Source organism: Alligator mississippiensis, chromosome 10 (genome assembly GCF_030867095.1).
Source record: "Alligator mississippiensis isolate rAllMis1 chromosome 10, rAllMis1, whole genome shotgun sequence".
NCBI lineage: Eukaryota > Metazoa > Chordata > Crocodylia > Alligatoridae > Alligator > Alligator mississippiensis.
This window is the reverse complement of record NC_081833.1, coordinates 55,192,320-55,211,614: the sequence shown is the minus strand read 5'-3', so window position 1 is coordinate 55,211,614 and position 19,295 is coordinate 55,192,320. Positions and strand designations below refer to the sequence as shown.

At 45.9% G+C, this 19,295-nt stretch overlaps 1 protein-coding gene and 1 long non-coding RNA gene across 4 annotated transcripts in view; one reads left to right on the top strand and one right to left on the bottom strand.

Moving 5' to 3' along the window:
* Positions 1–1,845: 1,845 nt before the first annotated feature.
* LOC109285672 (uncharacterized) lies at positions 1,846–4,412 on the bottom strand. Its single transcript, XR_002093483.2, has 2 exons — positions 4,072–4,412; positions 1,846–2,426 (listed from the first exon to the last, which is right to left on the bottom strand). It is a non-coding gene; the product is annotated as an uncharacterized LOC109285672 (long non-coding RNA).
* Positions 4,413–4,549: 137 nt separating this feature from the next.
* GPT2 (glutamic--pyruvic transaminase 2) overlaps positions 4,550–19,295 on the top strand; it is a 36,229-nt gene continuing 21,483 nt past the window's right edge. Inside the window, exons 1-2 of one of the 3 annotated variants that reach the window (XM_019497502.2) lie at positions 4,799–4,867; positions 16,186–16,259. In XM_019497502.2, coding sequence (XP_019353047.1) covers positions 16,188–16,259 — 72 coding nt within the window. In that variant the 5' untranslated portion in view covers positions 4,799–4,867; positions 16,186–16,187. Of the gene's footprint in view, positions 4,868–5,068; positions 5,391–16,185; positions 16,260–19,295 lie in introns of those variants that run through there. The other 2 variants (XM_014603371.3, XM_019497503.2) reach the window with 2 other exon arrangements.

Below are 19,295 nucleotides of genomic sequence, written 5' to 3'. Positions count from 1 at the left end.
GGTGGTTAGGTGTGCTGGCAACTGTAGAAGGCGGCAGAGACAGTGCACAGGGTGCTGAAAGCCAAGCCCGAGCTTCCCTGAGCATGCCTGGGCTTCTAGTGCCCTGTGCACTGTCCACATTGCCAACTCTGGATGTATCACTGTAATGTGTTATGTAGCAAACTAAAATACATTGGATGTTTTACTTTGCTATGTAAAAAAGTCAGTTAAATCAAAATATGCCTCTACACTTGTACACTGTGATGCAATTAAATTGCTAAAAAGGGCAGTTAAACTGCTAGAAGGAGCAATTTCATCATGTGTAAAAGGGACCTTCATCACGTGTACAAAGGCCCAAAGTGCCTGCAGCATCAAATGTATTCCGTGTCCCGCACTTCAAAATGGTAGTGGGGGAACTTTAACTAAAGCTTGTTTGACGAGCTTTAGTTAAAGCACCCCCGCCACCATTTTGAAATGCGGGATGCTGAATACATGTGATGTGGAGGCTGCTGGAAGCGCACTAATTAGCATGCTCCAGCAGACTCACAGCAGACTCAATTAATCACAACAGACTCACAGTGGAGCTCCATCAAGTGTATAGGTGCCCCAATGACCAATTTGCAAAAGTCAGTATCACTTTGACGTATGTACATCATGAGCCTGCAATTAATATATCCGTAGTTCAGCTCTATAGCGCGGGGTGGGGAGAGTGCTTTTTGTGTTTTTTATGCAACTTCAGGCATGTAAGAATATTTTTTCCATCACAAAGGAGATTGCAAAATGTAATTTTACAAGTTTTCATTCACAGCATCCTTGCTGGGGAGGTAAGGCTGTGGGTGCGCTGGGATACAGGTAGATATACTGAGGCAAAACCCTAAGTTTGAGTGATAGGCCTAAAAAGAGTAGGTTAGCAGCAGAAACACAGTCACTTCATAGTGAAATCTTGACAACATAAAAGGCAATAGGAATCAATGGAACAACAATGATTCCAAGTCCACCCCACAGGGTTCCATTTTTTTTCAGATTAACAGTTTATATTTAATAGAATTTTATAAGGTATATAAAGGGTATCTCAGAAATTAACATGCTTTGTTTTTCACCATGATAATAAGTGTCTGGATGCCAATGGTGGACATTCTGAACAGCTCTTGTAGTGTACATTGTAGGATATGCTGCTTGTGTTCTAAGGAAATCAGTGATCAGCACCGTTGATTGATATCTTACTGTATTCCTGACAACTAAAATGTACCTACATTTTTGATACACCCTGCATTATAGGTGAAGGAAAATATATTTACCTATAATCGTAAAACCAACATATTTTACTTATATTATGAATAACATCCTAGAGTATTACAACTAAAATAATGTTAAGGTCTTTTCATTGTTCCTTTATTTTTACTGGTATTTATTTACTGTGTGCTTTTCTCAGTTCAGGAAAGGAAATCAAATTATTCAGTTTAGTGTTTGTTGCAGTTACTATTCATAAAATCAAAGGGCTGGAAGGGACTTCAAGGGTCATCTAGTCCAAGCCCCTGCAGTAATCTTACTCATAAATCATCCCTGACCAGTAAATCCCTCCCTTCCTTTGTTCTCTTTCTTCATGATAGCCTTTCAAGTAGTTGAAAACTGCTATCAGATCCCTCCATTCATCTCTTTTTCCTCAAACTTAACATGCCTATCTTTCTCAATTTCCCCATATGGCCTGCCTGGGTGATCCACCCAGATCCTTCTGGGAAATGCTGCTACCCAGCCAGCTGTCTCCCATTCTGTATTTCTGCAAACTTTATCTCAATGCTACAGAGTATAGGCCATAAATACTGGGTGTAGTATTTATTTTTTAACTGCTACTGAAATTAAAAATAATTGAAAAATGTTTTCATTTATTTAACAAAAGTTAAGTTCATAATTAATTTGCACTTTCATCTAAAGTATCCTTATCATAATTTAAAACCTCTTCTAAAGTAATTATGACTATAAAACAAAGTACTAGTCCTATAAATTGATTTTTTACAAACAGACACAATTCAGGAAATTGCTGTTTGGATATACTAGTAATTCCTTTAAAGGAACAGTGTCAAAGCTGGCAGGCCCCATACTTGATCTCTCTTCTAAAAATAACATGGTCTTAGCGTGCTTCCAGAATACAATCTCTAGTGTGGAAAAGACAGGCTGTAGAAATCCTGAAATTTGCAAATGAGGGAAACCTGCTCTTCCAGACCTGGATTCTTCACATGGTGCTCCAGTAGGTCACTTTTATGGGGAAAGGAGAAACACAGGTAAAGCAGTATACAAAAATAAAGCCTTCTGTGCATAAAAAATTGCTTCAAATTTGCAAAAGAAAATTGATAAAGATTGTCAGCTGAGTCTTCTATAAATATGGATTAGATCATATTAAGGAAGAGAGTAAAAATAAAAGGCGAGTCATCCCCATGAAGCTGGAAACTCTGTAAGAGAGGAATATATAGTGCTAATAGTGGAGAGAAGGCATCAACAGACACATCCATCAGAAAGCAAGAGTGGCTAGAACAAAAAACCCTTCTATTTAGCAAGCGAGGGAAGTAAGAGTAGGAAGGAGAAAAGGAGTAATTCTCTCTGCCCACCACAACCCCAACTGCTGAGCCACCAGAACAAATGAAAAAGGATCTTAACAATCAGGAGTGAGACTAGAGAGGAGACCTTGCCCAACCACACCTATACCTCCTAGCCCCCTTTCCTCCTAACACCCAGAAATCTGCTCCCACTAAGCCTGATGACAAAACTTCAGCTGATTTTAATAAAAATAGAAATTGACCCTAAGGGAAGGAAAGGTGGCTGCTCCTCCCTCCTCCACCCCAAAGAAAACCAGAGAAAAATGTGTTCCTGAAAGAGAGGGGGAGCTATTATGGAGAGCATGCATTAATTTGACAGCACTGAACCCACATGATCTCACTTTACCCCCCTCCCATACTGATTGATGCTGCTGCATGCTATGAACCAGCCCTGCAGTAGGACAGTGACAGGTGGGGTGGTGTAGAAGTACTGGAGCCCCAACAGCCAGGACACATTACATTTCATTCAGGAGGGAGGAGAGAACAGGGAGCTATTTTTGGTAAAGGCACAAATACAGAAACACACCACAGTGGAACTGCAAAGTCACAAAGTAGAGCAGCCCCCACCCAGCTCCTGGAGCCTCCAGCTATGCTCCAAGCTGAAGGCTGGGCTCAGGGATCTCACCCCTGCTCCCACAGAGCTTCTCTCTCCAGCACCAGGCAGATCCCTCTGCCCACTCTGCGCCTCAGCTGGCATCTCTCTGAAATGGGACTGACTCTTTTGCTGGTGGTTGCATGGGGCTGAGAGAGAATCCTAACCCTGCTACGCAGAGCCGACCCTAGCGGAGTGCAGGGCCCAGGACAAATCACCCTGTGCGGGACCATGGTACCCCTGCAGTGTGGGGGGCGGTCTCTGTGCTTCTTCCGTGACGCGGGTCTAAGCTGCCAGCTCTAGGCGGGCCCCACAGGAAGGGCTGCAGCTGCTCTGCCTGGCTCCGCAGGGCCCCCCAAAGCACAGGGCCTGGGATGGTCACCCTGATTTGCCATACCCTAGGGACAACTCTGCTGCTACGTGCCAGGGGTTTTTAAGCCTTCCATAGGGACACTGGGTTCTGGCTGCAGTCAAGGCTGGGGAATCTTGACTGGGTTGTGCTAATGCTCCCCGTAGACTTGAGAGGGAGGTTCCTGGCTACAGGCTCTTGGCCTCTGCTCAGGGTCAGACTGATGCCACATTTGGGGGCAGGGGCGAATTAATGCACGGGCCCCTGGGATGCCAGGGGCAGTATGGTGCAGGTGGGCATCCTGGCAGCACGCGTCTCCTCCCCTCCAGCCAGGCCAGAGCCAGGGGTAGGGGTGCGCACAGGGCTCCCTGAGGGTGGTGGTGACTTTGCAAGGCCACCTGCTGCCAGGAGGCCCCATGGGCAGCCCCACTCCCTGCAAGCAGCCAGCAGCATCAGCGCCACTGGGACACGATGTGACAGGACAGCCCCACCCCGCCGGGTCTGGCAGAGGGGCAGGTGGGCAGCGCTGGCCCCGGCCCGTGGCTCTGGGGGACCTTCACCTCAGACGCAGGAGGCCGCAGGGGGGCAGCCGCAGCCCCCAGTCAGTGCAGAGGAAACCTGCGCGTCTCGGGTGGGGGGCTCCGCTTTTCTGCTCCGCCAGCGCCCGAATCACTGTTGATCCGCCCCCGGGGGGCTCGTCCTGGGATCCTTTGAGTCCCCTTCACCAGCCCTGCTTCCCCCGGGCAGGGGAGGGAGCCCGAGCCAGGCTGCGGGCGTGGGGCGGCGCTCAGCCGGCGGGCCGGGCCGTACCAGGCCGGGCCGGGCCGGCAACCGCCGCAGACACCCGCTTGCTCCCCCCGCGGCTGCGCCGGGCCCTGCAGCGCCGCCCCGGGCGGGCAGGAGGGCGGGGCGGGGCGGGGCGGGGCGCGGGTCCCACCGCCCGCAGTCGAGGAGTCGGAGCGTGTGCGAGCGCCGCCGCCGTCGCCGTCGTGTGTCGGGGGGCGGCGAGCGCGGCCCTGGGCCGTGGCCGGGAGCAGCATGCAGCGGCTGGCGGCGGCGGCGGCCCCGCGAGCTGCGGCCGGCATGGGCGGCGGGGCCGGGCGGCGGGCGCTGGCCGGGCGGGACGGCTTCTCGCCTCACCGCACCCCGCGCCCGGGCCCGGGCTCGGCGGGAGCCGCGCGCTGGAGCAGCGCCAAGGCCTCGGCCGCGCAGCGCCCCGCGCCCGCCCCCGCGCCCGCGCGGCGGGAGAGGATCCTGACGCTGGAGTCCATGAACCCGCAGGTGAAGGCGGTGGAGTACGCCGTGCGCGGCCCCATCGTGCTCAAGGCCGGCGAGATCGAGATGCAGCTGCGCCAGGTCAGCGGCGGGCCGCGGCCCCCACCCCTCCGGCCCGGCCCCGCGGCGCTCCCCCGCTGCGGCCGCCGCTGATTGGGGCCGGCGCGCACTCCCCCGCCGCGCCCCCGCCCCGCCCCGCCCCGCCGGCACCGCGCCCTGCAGCCCGCGAGCGAGGGGCAGGCGGGCCCGGGGCCCCCCGCAACAGCCCGTCGCCCCGGGTTTTGCGGTACTCGCCCCGGGCCCGCGCCGGGGGCGCACTGGAGGGGCATGACAGCTACCACCGGCTGGGCCCGCCTTGCCCGGCGGCCTGTCTGCCGGGGCCGAAGGGAACCGTCATTAGGTGATTTCCGTTCTAAGTAACGGCCTGCTAAAGGACTGTCCCGGCCTGTTTTGAGGCGAGGCAGTCATCCCCACCCACGTCTGTTCCTAGCCCTGCTGCTCCAGCCACGTTGGTGCTCCCTCCCGAGCTCGGATAATCCGCCTTGCGCTGGCACAATCGGAGAGATGATCACTTTTGGGTTGTACTGGTCTAGTCTCATGGAAGGTGAGATGCTACTTACCTGGCAGGCATGAGTGCCATGTGCCCCTGGAGGCTTCAGGGGCACGGCGAGCTCCCGCAGGCAGCCGCAGCGCTGTTGGGGGGGGGGGGGGGTGAGCACTGACCAGTGGTCAGCGGCAGCCAGCAGCGATCACAGACTGCCCGCAAATGCTGCCGGTGCTGTTGGCAGCGAGCAGTGGGGAGCGGCAAGCAGTGACCACCTGCAGGCACCAGCAGCAGTGTCGGCAGCGCCTTTTCGCAGTGGGTGCACCGCCACACTTGGGGTGCACGTGCACCCGCGTACACCCCCTACGCATTACCAATGCTGGCAGGGGAAACACCAGGTATCCGGGTTCATGAAGGCAGTTTTCTGTAAGTGTTCCCGGGGTCACTGTGCTGGCGTGGTTTAATACCTGCCAAGATGTTGGGACTTAAAGCCCACTTTATGGAAATGGAAGGCTCCTCCCTAGCTTGCTCCTGTGGCCATATGGCTGAGGGCAGGCGAAACCTGGGGGCATCCGAACCCCAAGTCTCTGGGCTTGGGCCTGCTCATAGGATGCCCACCAAAAGACTTCGGAAATATCTGAAACCTCTGGTGGGGGATGGAGGATGTTTGCCGGTTGTAGGGCCACTTGTGGTTCTGGACTGACTCATGGATGTGGACTTGATTTGGCTGATTTGGCTTGGAACACAAAAAAATTCTTTAAAAAAGACGATCTCTTTTCATCGCACCATTCTGGTTAGTGGGGCTTGCTGGGCAGGGCCCTGGGCCTATATAACAGGAGAGCACCTAGCTTCAGGTTGCCCTGGTCCAGCCACAGTTTGGCGCTAGGCCCTGAGGAACTAATAGTAATCTTTTTTTCCCCTTTATTTATTGTTTTAAACTTAGTGATAGATTTTGCCCTTTTAAAATGCAAACCCAAGAGACCTTTACATGCAAGTTCTCTACCACCAAATGTCCTGTGTCCTTGGACCAATACGGCTGCAACCTCTACCCCTGTACCTACTGATAGTTTTAATATAATTAGTTCCCTGTCAGCCAGGCGAGCCCATCTCCCCCTGCCAGAGTTGCTCTCCTGTCACAGATTACTGAGTCAGCTTCAGCGTAAGCTGCCTAAAGTAGTGTTTGGATTTTTCTGCTGTCATTTGCTGGTTGTGTTATGTAGTGGGGTGACTGACCAGTTTTCCCTTTGCTGTGGGTACATTTAAAATATTTGCTGGTGGCTTGTTGTGGAAGCAGTCGCTGTTTGAAATGTAGGAATGATTCCTGGACTCAAAGGAACTTGCATGCTCACTCATTTTATCTGTCATAGTTTTTAAGACTTTGGTCATGTCCAAACTAATTCTTCTCTCTAAAGAAGTTCAGACTGAAGTCTTCTAAAGAAGCTGCTGATACTTTATGTATTGACTTTTCTTGGTCTTGGTTTTCAAACTAAGTACCTACACATGAGAATGATTAGCACTTCTGAAAGCTAGGTGCAAAGGCCCAGATAGCCATGCCTTTTGAAGGTCTGAGACAAACTGAGTCAAGTGAGACACTAAATTGTCACCACTCCTGAAAATAATGCCTCAGATTCTCCATCTGTACAATCAACATGAATATTTAAAAACAAATTCTAGCAATTCAGATGTGGTTATTCCTAGCAGTTCTTATGAGACAGCAAACCTTATATCTATAGACAGAATTTGTTATATTTTTCATTTTATTAATAAAGTATAACATAATGGTTGATAATGCACAACCCTGTTTTTTTGCAAGTACAGCTTTGGTTTTGCTGAGGGGAGGATCAAAGACTGATATTATATGTAATGAACTTTATACACAAGTGCTAAATGCACCAAATGATGCAATCCTTTTCTTTGTTACATCATTTGGTTTTCCTTTATAATGATGAATGACTTGAAGTCAAAGAGGACAAGTTGTACACAGAGTTTTCTGTGTAATAGAAACTTCCAAACTTTAAAATGTAAATTCTTGCTGATGCATCTCTCAAACTATTTATTTATTTATTTATTTCTGTGAAACTCACTTCTGAAGTTGTTGCCACCATTTTTTCATACAACCTAATTCTCCTAGGAACCAAGGGTAAATGTTAGTTTTTTCCACTTCTATAAGCTAAGCAAGGAGACAACACTTCTAGGCAAAAAAGAGATTTTCATTCCCTACCCCCTCACCCCAAAATCCCTCACCTTCTGATTGCAAACACATGTGCCCTTGGTAGACGGGTTGTTTCACTGGCTAGGGATCAGGTTCAAAGAATTTTATTAAAGATATTGGAGCAACTCACTTAATGGTTTTTATAAAATGTAACTTTTTCCTTCAATGGTTTTGTTTGTTTTCCCTTTATGTGGCATATTTTTTTTCCAGTTAAATTAATTTGTTCTTAAGACAGTCCAGTGGAATATTATCAACAGCCATTCACATTTAGGGCTATGTGTGAATGCTAGCTGGACACAAATAGAGCAAATACAGTTTACTAAGCCTAACTGAGTGCCATGGGATATGGAGGGGGAGGAGGAGGTTATGTGAGAAAGCTGGGTAAGCGTATCTGCAGAGAACTCCAGTCAGCCAAACTATGAGAAAACAGCAGCAGTAAAGAGACTTTTGTCTCTTGCTCATGCTTGTTCCTTATTCCTTGAATTTGCAATTTTGCCTATAATGTCAGGAAGATCCCAGTTAACGCTGGGATACTGTCTCATAAAATATGCAAACGTTGGGTAGAATTTCAGAAACAGAACTGTAAAACTTGAGAACCATAATTCACAGCTGAAATATCTTATGTCACCCTAGTGCCTAGGTCTATATTTGGCTGCAGTGTCCACGATTTTCAGACAACTCTCTTCTCCATGTACTTTTCACTAAAACTGGACTGTGCACCCCTTTTAACCTTTCCTAGGTTCAGAAGAGATGGCTAAGGTCTTAGAACTCTCGAATCCTTATTGTGCCATAACTGGTTTAGAGATGGTAAAAGGCTTTATTAATTGAGCCAGGTATCCAGGTTGTAGCTGTATTGGTCTAGAGGCAAAAGGAATCAGGACTCATGGTAGAGGTGATATCTTTTACTAGACCAACTGCATTTTTGCAAAAACAAAACAAAACACTTTAATTGCAAGCTTTTGGGCACAAATACCCTTCTTCAGGCTAGGAGAAAAGACTGTAAAAGTTCTCCTGGGTAGAAATGAAAGTTCATATTTCAAAGGAGAGTTGAAGGTGTGGTAAAATATCCTGTTTGGAACATTTCATGTTATATGCAGATTAGGCTCAGAGAAAAATTGGAATAGTCTGTTTACCTCGAAGTTGTTTGGTGGTAAGTAGGATGTAGTTATCTTTCCTTCTGGTTACAGTGTTTCATATTTCACAGAGGAGTGAAGTGTGTATATATAGATATAGATATAGATATCGATATCTTTTAAAAATAGTTCGAGAGATGCAACAGTAAGAGTTTACATTTAAAAGTTTGGAAGTTTCTATTATACAAAAAAGTCTGTGTAAAACTTGTCCTCTTTGAATTCAAACCATTCATCATTATAGAAGAGAACCAAATGATGTAGCAAAGAAAAGGATGGAATAATTTGGTGCACTTCTTCCCTCAGCAAAACCAAAGCTGTGCTTGCAAAAGACAGGGTTGTGTATTTTTTTCAAATACACATCAACCACAACTTTTACACTCTTTTCTCCTATGCCTGAAGCAGGGTGTTTGTGCCTAAAGAATTTTTTTTTTTTGCAACAATCTTGTTGCTCTAATAAAAGATATCGCCTCTACCAGGAATCCTGATTATTAATTGGGCTTCATTCAGTTTAGTTAGAATTCATACCAGCATGTCAAGGTGTCAAATACAAATAAACCAGCCAAGTAATTTGCACACTCTAGGCCTTCACATTGGATTTGTTTGTTGGTTTATGTTTTTGCTTGTTTTTCTTTCATAGGTGGCTTTTTGTCAATTAGGAGTATAGTGGCAAAGTGGTTAAAGCATCTCACTGCAGTTTTGTGGGTGCTAGTTCAAGGCTTGCCTTGGATAAATGCCAAAGGCTGCCCTGGCAGTTGGCATAGCTGTAAATGGGGACCTGATCATTTGGACTGGAAAGCTAAAACAGCCAGACATGATGCTAATTCCTTTGTGTACTGTTGGCTACAGAAGCTGTTGTGCCTTAGTCACAGTAATTCAGTGGTTCATTAGATGATCTCTGACTTGACTTTATTGTATTTACCTGTTGCTGATACAGAATAGAAATACACCTGCTATCTTTTTCACTGTCGTTCCTTCTTTCAGGGTGACCAATAACTTTTCTACCCAGAAGAGTGGAAGAAAATTCATTGCTCATTTTAGATAATTAGTATTCTGGCATTCAAGAAAAGAAGTCTATTTTGGTCTCTCTGGTAATTTGATTTAGATCTATCTGTCTCATGAACGATGCATGCCCCCGGGGTCTGGGGAGTGCACAGCAGCAGCAGCAGCAGCAGCACAGCAGTGCTAAGTAGGGGAGCTCCCACAGTCGCCACTGGCAGCCTTGGTGGCAGCCAGCAGGGATCGCAGACACTGCCGGCATTGTCGGTGGTGGGGTGGTGAGTGGTGATCGCCCGCAGGTGCCGGCAGCGCCTTTCTGTAGGGGGTGCACGTGCACCCCCTATACGTCACCCCGATCTGTCTAATTGTAAAGACCATTTGAAAGTCTCTGCTAGGATAGAGAGGCTGTTGTTCAGTAGTGTAGATAGAGTTTATTGAACTTGCCTTTCATAAATTTTACCGGCTTCCAGTTTATTTTCTAGTGAAAATCAAGGTTTTGATATATTTAACAATGTGGTTGGAAACCGGGTTTTTGGTTTGTGGGGGTTTCTTGAGTGGGTTTGAAGGGAAGAAAAGAACATGATTTCTGCTTCTACTGAAGAAACGGACGCTCAAAATTTTCAACTGAAAACAAACAAACCATCCAAAATGATGTGGTATTGACCCACTGTGGTGCACTCATCCCCTGAGCCTGTGGACCAGGCTGTCCAGCTGGGCACATCTCCTCAGCAGCTCAAAAAAACAAGTGTGGTGCATTATGAGAGAGAGTTGGCTGGGGAGCGTGGACCAGGAGGTACTGCAGTAATATTGGTTTGTTGTTGTTTTTTTGGTGCCCAGAACTTTTCACAGGAGAGAGAGCTTACTTTCTAGCTAGATCCAAACCCAAGCTGTTGGGAACCTATGTAGAGGTCAACCCTGCTGCTTCTACCTTCAATCCCTGTGTGAGGGTTAAGTTCCAGAAAGTTAGAGGATTCTGCTTTCAGAGATTTCCACAGTTGTGTCAATGGCCACAATTGGGTCCTATTATCTTTTCTTAAGGATCTGAACATTGCTGACTTGGGAGGAATGATGCAAGACTATTCCTCTTCCTAAGCCATCTGTGATGGCATATAAATGGTAGGGAGAATAAAATGGCACAGAATATGATGACACAAATGGTAGGAAGGAAGGGTGAAGGTACTGAATTTTTAAACTTAAAATATAGTCATCCTTACCTAGCCATTTAAGAAGTCTCCAAAACAGCAGGAAAGTATCAACAAGAACAATTAAGTAGATACATTAAAGAATCATGTAGCTGTAGAAAATAATGTTCGTTTCTGCCTCTCCTAGCTTTCAGATTCGGCTTTCAGTATAGTTCTGGGGTTGATTTTTTTTGGTCCCATTGTTAGAGTTGATTTAATACAAGCCCCTATTGTATTCTGTTGATTTGAAGCTCAAGTATTCAAAATGCCAACATAGTTTTGCCAGCACCCTGGAGTTCTCCTCTGCAATAGGAGGACTTTTAAGATTTCATGGAAATATCTGTTGTCATTTTTTACAATCTAGATTTAAGGCTATGTTTCAGCTGCCTGTGTCTCTTTAGGTGAAACTGGAGCTGGTTGGTTGTACTTTTCCAGAATATAAACATGGACGTAGAGGAGCATGATTTGACATGCAAGAACACAACATTATGAGATGATAAATTAGGCTGAACAGCTTTCACCATAACCTGAATAAGTGAGAGAGAATGTAAAGTAGAAAAGCTTCTCTAAAGAAGGCTCTTGACCTCATTAAAATTGTCAGAATTATTGTTCCTCACTTGTCTGCACATGTTAAGTAAAAAGAAGATTCTTTAGTCAGTGCATCCTTGCTTTCTGGAACACAGGTGAAAGCTGCTGCAGATTAAAATGATGAAACAAAATCAATTTTATAAAATCTGGCAAATATGACTTTTGTTCTATTCTTTCTCCCCAACCTCTTCCTCAGATAAAGTATTTACACAGGTGTAGAATATTATGTAACTTGGAATAAATGCCTTCTGTGCAAATTTTAGTTTCTTCTGGATTGCTAGTGTAATTAGAGAGAAAGTGTCTACAGAATCCAATACAATTGAAAACAAACAAAAAAGAACAAAAAGAAAATGTATTTAGAGCGCTAAATGCTGCTCTGAAACATGGACCAGTATGTTCAGCCCAGTAACATTTCAGTCTTCTTTTGTGAAATGCAGTAGAAAAATCCATTCCACATTAGTCCATTATGAATTAGGTCTCCCATTTAGAGAAGCTTCTAATGTGCAATTGCATCCCAATAACCACTGTATAATTCTTCATTTAAAATCATGCAATAGGACTAGATCTTATTCTTTTACCTCCATGGGGTGTGCATTCAGAGGACAGGTATACTTAAGTGAAAATGATAATTTATAAACGTTAAGTATCTGGCATTTGTATTTATAAATTGGGCATTGGGGAACTGGTATATCACCAACTGCAGGCTCCACCAATCACTCAGTCTTTATCAGGCAGCAGTGAGACTCAGCTGCCATTTATAGTCAAAACCCAAACTCATTCCTTTTCCTCCTCAGCCACAGTTCTTGTCAGTTTGAATTCATACATCTATAAAACAAACTCAGAGCAAAACTGTGATAAGCAGGTCAGGATTTTTTTTTTCCTACTAAGGTCTCAAAGTTCCTGTTATTAAATTAGGTCTTGAAGTCCGTATTAACTAGGTACAAAAGGGCAGTATTCTTAAGGATTTTGTTGTAATTAATTTTGGGGTTTTTGGATACTCACTGGAGTATCCAATTCAATTGTACTGAAACTTGTTTTCTCTTGGACTGAAAGACCACCTGTGGGGATGCCAATTAACTAATTAATCCAGAGGATCATTAATCCCCTATCACCCACAGGTAGTCAGGTTTGGGGCATTAAAATAAGTTAATTTCCCCGAGCATTGATCTACTGCCCGACCCCACTCAGAGTTAGAGAGAGTAGTTACGCACTACAACGCAGGTAGGTTGAGCAATACAAGCTGTATTACACAACAAAACCTGCACAACAAATACCTGATGCAATATTCCTGTAACACCCGAGCTATAACACAATAAAATACACCTGCAGGACAATAACTGACGCAAATCCCAAACCCAATATCTCTGGTCACACAACCAATCAACTACACATTGCAATGAGCTTTGATCACTACGCAGTTAACTACTATGTAGCTTCACAGACAACCCAGAAACCACAGATGACAGCAAGAACACCCTGGGCCTAGTCAGTAGGGCTGTGTGAAGCTTTGGTCCCTGATTTGATTTGGCAGAGATTCGGCCCGATTCGGTGGCTGAATCTCTGAATCCAAATTGAATCAGAGGACCCTTTAATCTCTCCGAATCAAATCAGAACACTCTGAATCAGTTCGGAGAGATTCGGACGTAGATACAGCTTTAAATGTTTTTTCTATGTACCCCTAGGTAGCAGGGGCTTTGCATGCTGCAGTGCTGGGGCAGATGCGGTGTCCCACAGAACTATGGGGGGCTCCCCAGCATGCTCAGCAGCAGACCCAGAAGTGGACCAGAAGCACTTCCGGGTCCACCAACGAGTGTGCTGGGGAGCCCCCCGTCCTCTCCCAGGTTGGTGCCTGGTGCCTCCTGGGCCTGGGGGGGGCACCTGGGGTCCCCCTGTGACCAAGCGCTGAGCTGGGGGGGCACAGGAATGGGGCCCACACGCTCCCTTGGCAACAAATCACTTCCGGATTTGCTGACAAGCACACTGGAGGGCCTCCACGCTGCTGTGGGACACTCCATGTATCCCAACACCGCAGCAATCATGAGCCATGCTGCTACCTCAAGGTATATAGAAAAAACTTTTAAAGCTGTGCCCGTGTCTGAATCTCTGTTTCACACAATCAGCATCGAATCGTCAGATTCAGATTCGACTGAATCACATCAGGGACAGTGATCTGAATCAACAGATCGAATCACCGTCCCTGATTCGGGACGAATCTGAATCCGAATCAAATTGGGCCCATTTCACACACTCCTACTAGTCAGCAGGAGAAACCCTCTGACAGTCCCTGAGGATTTCTAGTTTTTCCCTGCTTAGGTACTCAGCACCTCAAATAGGGAAAGGTTGATACTTTAGCCAACTGCAGCTTCCACAGCCGAAGCCTGAAGGAGAGAGTGTGAGACAGGAAAACCTCAGCAAGCTCAGTCCCAACAACGAGGTTACAGTAAGGAACCTGCATTTGACAAACTCCCACACCCCAAGAGCTCAGAGTCAGGACTGTCCAGCCTGAGTGAGAGCAAGGCCAAGTCCAAGCCTGAGCCCCCAGAGCTCCTGCTGGCTGCTGTGAACAGGATTTATGGCCTTCTAAACACTCCAGCTGTCATTCACCCAATGGTCCAATCATCACCCTTTGCACAATACCCAATCAAATTCAAACCTGGGCAGTACTTAAAAGGACCAATCTATTCAAACTATTTCAACTCAATACAAGCAATACTATTATACACTGCACATGCCCAGACCTTAAAAGTAGGTCATGACTTCATCAAGGTTGAGAGTTCAAACCCTCTAGAAACTTCTCACTTCTAGTCATATGGCACATGTGTGGACTTTCCCTGTTCTACAGGACTAGGGGCAGAAGTTGCACACAGACTGGTTTAAGTGATCAGAAACTGGTTTAAACCTGTAACAGCATAAATTCAGCGCGCATAAACCAGTTTCAAAATTGCCAAAACTGGTTTAAGATAAACCTGGTTGAATATAGTATCAGACTTAACTGATTTGGGTCAAACCAATTTATGGAACTTCTGTCTTGGATCTCTTCCTGGTTTACATTAAACCAGAGTCCCCCAGCATCCCAGCATGCTTTGCAGTCCTGGGCTGGGCTGTCTGCTGCAGACAGCAGGGCTGGCCCTGCTGCTTAGCTCTCTAGTCAGAGCAGAGATGCGGTGTGGCCAGACACCTGCCTGGCCTGGCCCCCTAAGGCTAAGGAGACAGAGAGGGTGTTCGTTCCCCCATCCCTCCCCTCTACCCGCCTCTGGGAGCTACAGCTGGGGTCTGCCTGTCAGGGTACCCTCCCCCTTGCTGTTACAGCAGCAAGGACAGGGGCATGGCTAGAGCCAGCTAGCATGGCCCTGCCATCCGCCTGCCTCACCAGTGGCTGGGGCTGTGGGCGGTGCTGAGGGTGGGTGCAGGGGGGCCATTGCCCTTCCCAATGGGCTGTGGCTGAGACTGGGTCTACAGGATCTGTGCAGCCATATTGCTCCCGGCTCCCCACGCCCTGGCTGGGTGGGGCTGCCATGGAGCCACAGCTGGCTGGAAAGGGCTCTGTGGGGGTAGTCTGGGCTAGGCCATGGGGGCAGGGCCTTTTCTAGTCAGCTGTGTGTCCATGACACCCCCACCCAACCTGGGTGTGGGGAGTCAAGAGCAATGCAGCTGCACAGCTCCTGTGGCCCCAGCCCAAGCTGTAGCCCACTGGGAAGGGCCCCTCTGCATCCACCACCAGCAGCACTGCAGGCCGGCCCGGCTTAGCTCTGCAGCCGCAGCCCCAGCCTCAGCTCTGGGCTGATGGCAGGGCCATACCAGGCAGTTCTGGCCAGGCCCCCTGCCACGTGAGTGGCCAACGGGGAGAAAGCCTGGTGGGTCCTCATGCCTGTGCTCAACAAGGGAGACAGGGGAATTTAATCCTCCTCCATGCCCCCCTTTGTCTGAGGCAGTGCCTGGCCCTCACCCCTTGGGGACAAGCCTGTCAAGGGCTACTTCCCCTCTACCCCTCCAGGCACACCTTGGCTGGGGTCCTTGTAGGCCAGTGTGGGGGTTTAAACCCCTCCCCAATCATACTTAGCAGCCGGGGGGGGGGAGGGTGCTGACCAGGCCCCCCAGCTGAGCTTCACTCCAGCCTTGTGGCTGCTGCAGAAACGAAGGGAGTGCCCCCCTGCTTCTAGCCTGAGCCATTGCAGGCATGTGCCTGCATTTCTGGAATCAACAGTGAATGTCTGTTCACTTGCAAATTGGTTCAATCTACGCAGGTTAGACTAACTTGCAAAGATTGAATCAATTCAGGCTCCGGCTTTTTTAATTTCTGTCCCTAGCCTTGTTGCTTATTACATGGCCTCCTCTTATTAGTACAAGCCACAACAGAGACAGGCCAGCTTTATACTAAGGCAGAGGTTTTTAACCTTTTTGCATTTGTGGACTCCTATAAATTTGAACGTAAATGTGAACTCCTTTGGAAATTTTGAATGAAGATGTGGACCACTTTGAATTGGAAGTGTGGGTATGCAGATACTTTTGATTGATCACAGTCATCTTTCATTGACCTCTTAGGACACAGCTGAGGTTGAAAACCACTGTACTAAGGCATTAAAAAACACAAAATTCCCTAGTATGAATGCTATTAGAGAAGTGGAAGGATCAGGGAAGCTTAAGGGGATGGCAGTGAAAGGGAAACAGTGGGAGATGTACAAGAATGGGTGAACTCTGAAAATAAGCAGCATTTACTGATGTAGTTTGTTCTTGTTTGGGTTCAGGTATGCCTCTCATTCCTAGAGCCTCTCTTCCTCTAGACCAAGCATATAAGTTGCAATTCCCTGTGATAATCATGGTGAGTGTTACTTTAGTTTAGCATCTGCATTTCTGCTCTATATCAGAGCTAATAACAACATTAAACAGTGACCACCCAGCTTTCCCAAAGTATCACTTTTTTTTAGAATAAAAGTATTAACAAAACATATGCTTTAACTTGCATACTTAGCTTACTAGGTATTTTCCACTGTTTGCATTGAACCATGGCTGGTCTATTATCTAAATTTTGTTAGTTTTGTTCCTGTGTAACTGTGTCATGTCTTAGATCAAATGAGTGGACCTTTCCAACTTCCCTGTCTCTGTTTGGTCAGTGCATCAAAATCTGAATGAAAATTCCTGTGTCCTCTGGACCCCCAGATGATTTGAAATAGACAGTCTATTAATAAATCCTCAAATTCAGTCCTAAATGTAATGTATACAATCCAAGCCCAATAACACTAATGAACCCTAAATACTGAAATTTACAATGAGAGATGTGTTTCTAGGCACTTTTGTCGATATCTGTATACCTGTGCTTGAGCTGAGAAGCTCAAAGGATATCACTTTCTATTTTCTTAAGTGAACACAGTTGTTTCTATTGTGCTAGGTTAACCTGATTTAAGAAGGCATGGTGTAACCCCATTGAGTCAGGGTACATTTAGACCTTTCAGTTATATCATTTCTTACTCCCAGTTTTATTAACCTATTCCATTCCAAAGGAAATTTGAATACTATCTTTCATCTTCCACATTGGTCCTGTGTTAAGCCAGTGTCTGAACACAGGATTCAAATGGCATCATCTGGTGTAACAAATCAGCCATATCACGTAGCCATGAGTCTCCTGCACTTCAAAGATCTTTAGGATTTCTATTCACGGTGACCATGTTATCTGATGATATCCAGTCTCCTGGCTGGCTCTTGTCCAATGAGTTCTTTTACTTTCACTTAAAAACAGTTTGTAACCCTGGATAGGAGACCAAAAGCGGATAGGATTACCTCCTGGTTAATATTCTAGTGGGCGAAGCAACACACTTTTTTACATCCAGATAAAATAACTTGCTCTACATACTGGTACATAGGACTTTGAAGAGGCCTTTTGGGACATCCAGAGCAGGAAAGCATGTTCATATAATTATTTTCATAAAATAACTAAGCTCCATTTTAAAAGCAGCTGGCTCTCTTGCGCCTCTTCTCCTGTTGGAAAGCTGTTCCAGAATCTATCTTATATGACCAGAAATCTTCTGATTCACAATCTAAATTAATTCTTGGCCAGTTTCTCTTCATATGTTCTTATGCCAACATTGTCCTTTTAGTTTAATTAACTCTTCCATTTACCTGGTATATGCCAGTTACCTTTGCCTCTTCTTTTACAGACCAGTCCATTTAAAGCTTTATTTCTGTTCTACAGTATTTTTTTTTCCTTTTTAAAAGAGAGTTCTGATTACAAGTTAGCGTTCTTCCAGTGCTTTCTCTTTTTTTCTTGGGAGAAGTTCAGTTTCTCATGGGAGAAGTATGGCTAGAAAAATACCCAGCTGTTTAGACTGCAGAGAGAGAGAGAAATATTTTTTGTTTTCTTTATTACTTAACACTTTCATTATAGTAGCACCTAGAGACCCCTATCTGGACCCCACTAAACGTGGCTCTGTACCAGCTCTTAATATGCTAAAGCACAGCTGGTACATGCAGAGGTAGCAATCTAAATAGTTAAGAAAACCAACCAACAGCAGACAGCAAATAAATTGTCAAAACAACTAATATTTTGTTTCTTAGTTGGTTTTGGTATGTGTGTTGTCTCCTTATTTTGTCTTCCAACCATCTGCTTTGCTGCCTCTCCCAACAACCTCCCTTTCCTGCTTCCTGCTCTTTTCATCCTTTCTACTTCACAAATACAGCTTTCAGATGCAGTCTGCAGGGCAGTTAGCCAGAAACATATATAAAGGGCTTGTCATGGAAGGAAGGCCCAGAAGGTAGAGAGGACTTGGAGGCACCTTCTTGCATCAATCCCCTATAGCTTCTGGATGTTCTTTCTTTCTCTGTGTCCCTGGACAGAATTGCTAACTATTTCAATAGTGATCTCTTCCAGAGAAAGGATGAGAGGCTTTGCATATAGATTCTAAAATATTTGGAAGGATGATTATGTGCAGTAATCAAATAAGACTGTTTCTAGTGTGGTGGATAAAAATAGGCCTTACTTCTGGCCCTTCACAATATTCCTGTCCAAACAAAGTGACTAGCTGGATTAGAATAAGAGTCTCTAAACTCAGATGCTTGGATGATGCTGGGACTTCCCACCGAGTTGCAAATGGTGCTTATGAGAACTGCATTTGACAGCGTCAGCCAAGCTGATTCTTGCTGTATGACCTGACTTCACTGCTTCCTCATGCAAAATCTATTGGAGTAATGTGAGGTTGGTTTTATGGCTGAACTGGCTGTTGCAAGACAAGACCCAAATGGGTGTAAAAACTGATGTCACCTCTTAAACCTTATTGTAATCCATTGTTTTGACTCAGCTGAGCTACAATAGAGTAGAAATCACAATGCAACTTTGCTTGTTTCATAGTGCAGAACAGGGTCTTTTTATTTTTAGGCACTGTTGGCAGCACATCTGTCTAAGGCTTAGGTGAAAGCCTGTATAAACAAGGCCTGAAAGTACTCCTGAAACCTTTCTAAGCTCTTTCTACAGCTGGTATGTTACTTCAAATATGTGCTAAAAGATTTTTTTAAAATTTCTCATGCAAGTTAAGCACATCTTTTCTTAAGTAAACAAATTATTATTTATTGTGTTTTTAATGAAGAAAATGCAAATTCTCAAAGGGCTTAAACTCTGGCTGCTGCCCCCATCCCCCACTTAGCTTTGAATCCTTTTACCAGAACAGCGTGTACATGCATATCTACCATATACCCACACATTGACAGTCCAGTGAGTCTCTGCATTAAAAATGAGTTGTCATGTCTTCTTCTTTGTAAAGGGCTTTAAGGTTCTTAAAAAAGAAACTAGGCCTGTATAAGAACCATCTCAGAACACTACAACTATGACTGTTTTAATGATAGACTATTTTAAGCTGATACTTTTTTT